General features: G+C 30.4%; 1 protein-coding gene across 1 annotated transcript; it reads right to left on the minus strand.

Moving 5' to 3' along the window:
* Positions 1–363: 363 nt before the first annotated feature.
* LOC110689866 (protein FAR-RED IMPAIRED RESPONSE 1-like) lies at positions 364–2,087 on the minus strand. The gene is made up of 3 exons (XM_021866698.1): positions 1,944–2,087; positions 819–1,158; positions 364–728 (listed from the first exon to the last, which is right to left on the minus strand). The coding sequence occupies exons 1-3, from the start codon at positions 2,085–2,087 to the stop codon at positions 364–366; spliced, it is 849 nt and encodes a 282-aa protein (XP_021722390.1).
* Between the last annotated feature and the right edge of the window lie 812 nt (positions 2,088–2,899).

A 2,899-nucleotide genomic window follows, 5' to 3' on the forward strand; every position in this document is an offset into this window, starting at 1 on the left:
TAAAGCGATATAGGATATGTTTTATTAATTGAGGATATTTTATATCCCTTAGAGGATATCATTTATACGTTTGAGGATGTCTGAGTGATTTAAGAGGATATGTTTCATATGCACTTATGATATCAAAAATACAATATAGGATATGTTTCATATGGCCTTATGATATCAAAAATACGATACAAGATATGTTTCTTATGGACTTATGATATCAAAAATAAGATACATGATATGTAATTGATGACTGCTGATATATTTTGCAGTATATATGATATTAATAATGCAATAGAGGACTTTTGATAATATAATTGTCAAGTCACATAGTCTATAAAATGTAACAGAAATATTTTGCCAAACAAATCTAAATTAGTTGTGGATTTGGAGTTTTGTTCCAAATTCATTAACATGTCTAGTAGTTGTCTTTCTCTTCTCAAAGTGACCTCTAATTCTCTTGTTTCTTCCAGGTGGCCTTCCTTTGGTTTTTGGTTGTAAAGGATCAGGTACTGTTTTTCTTCTTTCTTCTTCTTCATTAATTTCTTTAATCTTCTCCTCATCGGATTGAAACGCTTTCTTTACTGCCTGATACATCTTGTCAAGAGACTCATCACACACTTTTTTAACATCAGTGTTAGTTTGACAAATGCATACTAAATTGTAAAAATTTCTTGCAATAGTGTGTCTCCATGAAGTATTTAGCATTGTATTTTCTTCTCCAACTTCTTGCACACTTCCTGAAAATTTTTAAATACAATATGTAATATTAGAATAAGCATATTAAATATTTTTAGCAACACTTTAAACTTATATCTTATTATACATACCTTCTCTGTCTTCCCAATTTGAAGATTTTGCAGCTTTTGTCCATCTTTTCATAATATATCTTGGAGGAATGATGAACACATTATGCATATGCATTACCCTTAATATATGATAGCAAATTATTCCTGTTTCATTGAAACATAAACAGGAACAAGCAAATTCCTTCAACCTGTCATTGTAAAACACACTATGGCTGTGTTTGAACACTTCATGCAAAGACACTTCAAATATCTTTAGACCAACTGTCATTTCATTTGACACATCTCGAATATATGATCTCATACTTGTGTCATATTCCTCTTCAAAGTCTTTAAAAATGTTCAAAGTGAAAATTTCAGCAGCCTGTTTCAAGAGTTTTCATTTTGTCTTTGGCTTTTCTGTTCTACATCTAAAGTTATCTTCCTTTTCATTGCTTCTCTACCTTTGTACTGTAGCTTCAAATATATTAAATAATTTATATAATGAAGTTTTTTTGTTGGCTTTGAATGATATTGCTCTATTTGTAATTTCAGACCTTTGGGACCACAAAATTCCAGCAGAAAATATGTCTTTGCTAAACACAGGACATCATTTATCTCTTAGTTCATACAGTATATCAAACCACTCTTTCTCTTCTAATACATACTTTTGAATCATATTATTCCAACAATCATCAAATTCTTTCTTATCATCACAGCCATATAAGCATTTGTCAAACATGTTCTTGAAATCTCCATTGCTTTTTAGTTCGCCAAATCTTGATACAAAGTTTTTTTTGGAGATGCCACAAACACAACCTATGTCTTGAATTTGGTAAAACCTAAAAATTTTATTTATAAAATGTGAATTTATAATAATAAATGATATGGAATAAATGTCGGAGGATATCATCTTTACTTAAGAGGATATCATCCAGTTTTTAGAGGATATCATCCAGTTTCTGTAGGATATCATCCAGTTTTTTTTGAGGATATCATCTAGTCTTTGGACGATATCATCGAATCTTTGGAGGATATCATCTAGTTTCTGTAGGATATTATCCAGTTTTTTGAGGATATCATTTTTTTGTTGGATGATATACTTCATTCTTTTTGTGATCTGATATTAACCATTGAAATATTATAATTTAACTGAAAAGTATTATTTACCTTTGTAATTGCATTGCTCATTACTTGATCTTGATCAGTGAAAATTGTCTTTGGTTCTGCTCCAGCCATAGACTTTTTGAAAGATTCAAGTACCCATTCGAAAGTTTCTGTAGTTTCATTAGTTATAAAAGCACACCCAAACATTGTTATTCTCTAATGATTGTTTACTCCAATAATTGGTGCACATATTAAACCATATTTGTTGGTTCTATATGTGGTATCAAAGATTATTACTTCTCCAAATGCTTTAAATCTTCCAACATCATTGAATCACGCCAAAAATAACTTACTATATGATCAGTTTCACCAAACTTTAATCTGTAAAAGAATTAATAATTTGATTCTGCCCTCTCTTGTAGTGTGTCCAGTACACTTTGCATATCACCTCCTTTAATTATCTTAGATTTATACCTAGTTACATAGTTTAATAGATCTCACTTTGTGTATCCTAAAGCTTCCTCTGATTCTACTTCTCTTTTAAAAAACTCATAGCAGTCCATTGGTTTAATTCCACTCTCTACCATCTTTTCAATCACCATTCTTTTACATTTCTTTCGATTTCAAGTGATGTCTTTCTAAAGGATTAACCAAATCATGATTGTGTTTTATATTGTGTTGAATAACACAATACTCTCTGTCCTCTTGAATCGTATATTAGCCCTACAACCAGTTCCAGTCTCATTAACACACCTTACTTTTCTCTTCTTTGATGGCTCTTTTTTCTCTGTTGTGAATTCTATATTTGCTATCTCCTTTTCTTTTTCCTTTCTCTGTACCATATATCCCTCTTTTGAGAAGCAATAGTAAAAAACTTTTATTATTCCTTTTTTTTTTATCTCGCCTAAGATATTTTTTTTGAATCCAATTGCTCTTAAATGAGCTTTGTACAACGCAACGCATCCTCACGATCATCAACAACTCTTCCCATCAAAGATAACTTGATGTTTTCATCATTA

Source organism: Chenopodium quinoa, unplaced genomic scaffold (assembly GCF_001683475.1).
Source record: "Chenopodium quinoa cultivar QQ74 unplaced genomic scaffold, ASM168347v1, whole genome shotgun sequence".
In the NCBI taxonomy this organism is placed as follows: Eukaryota; Viridiplantae; Streptophyta; class Magnoliopsida; order Caryophyllales; family Amaranthaceae; genus Chenopodium; species Chenopodium quinoa.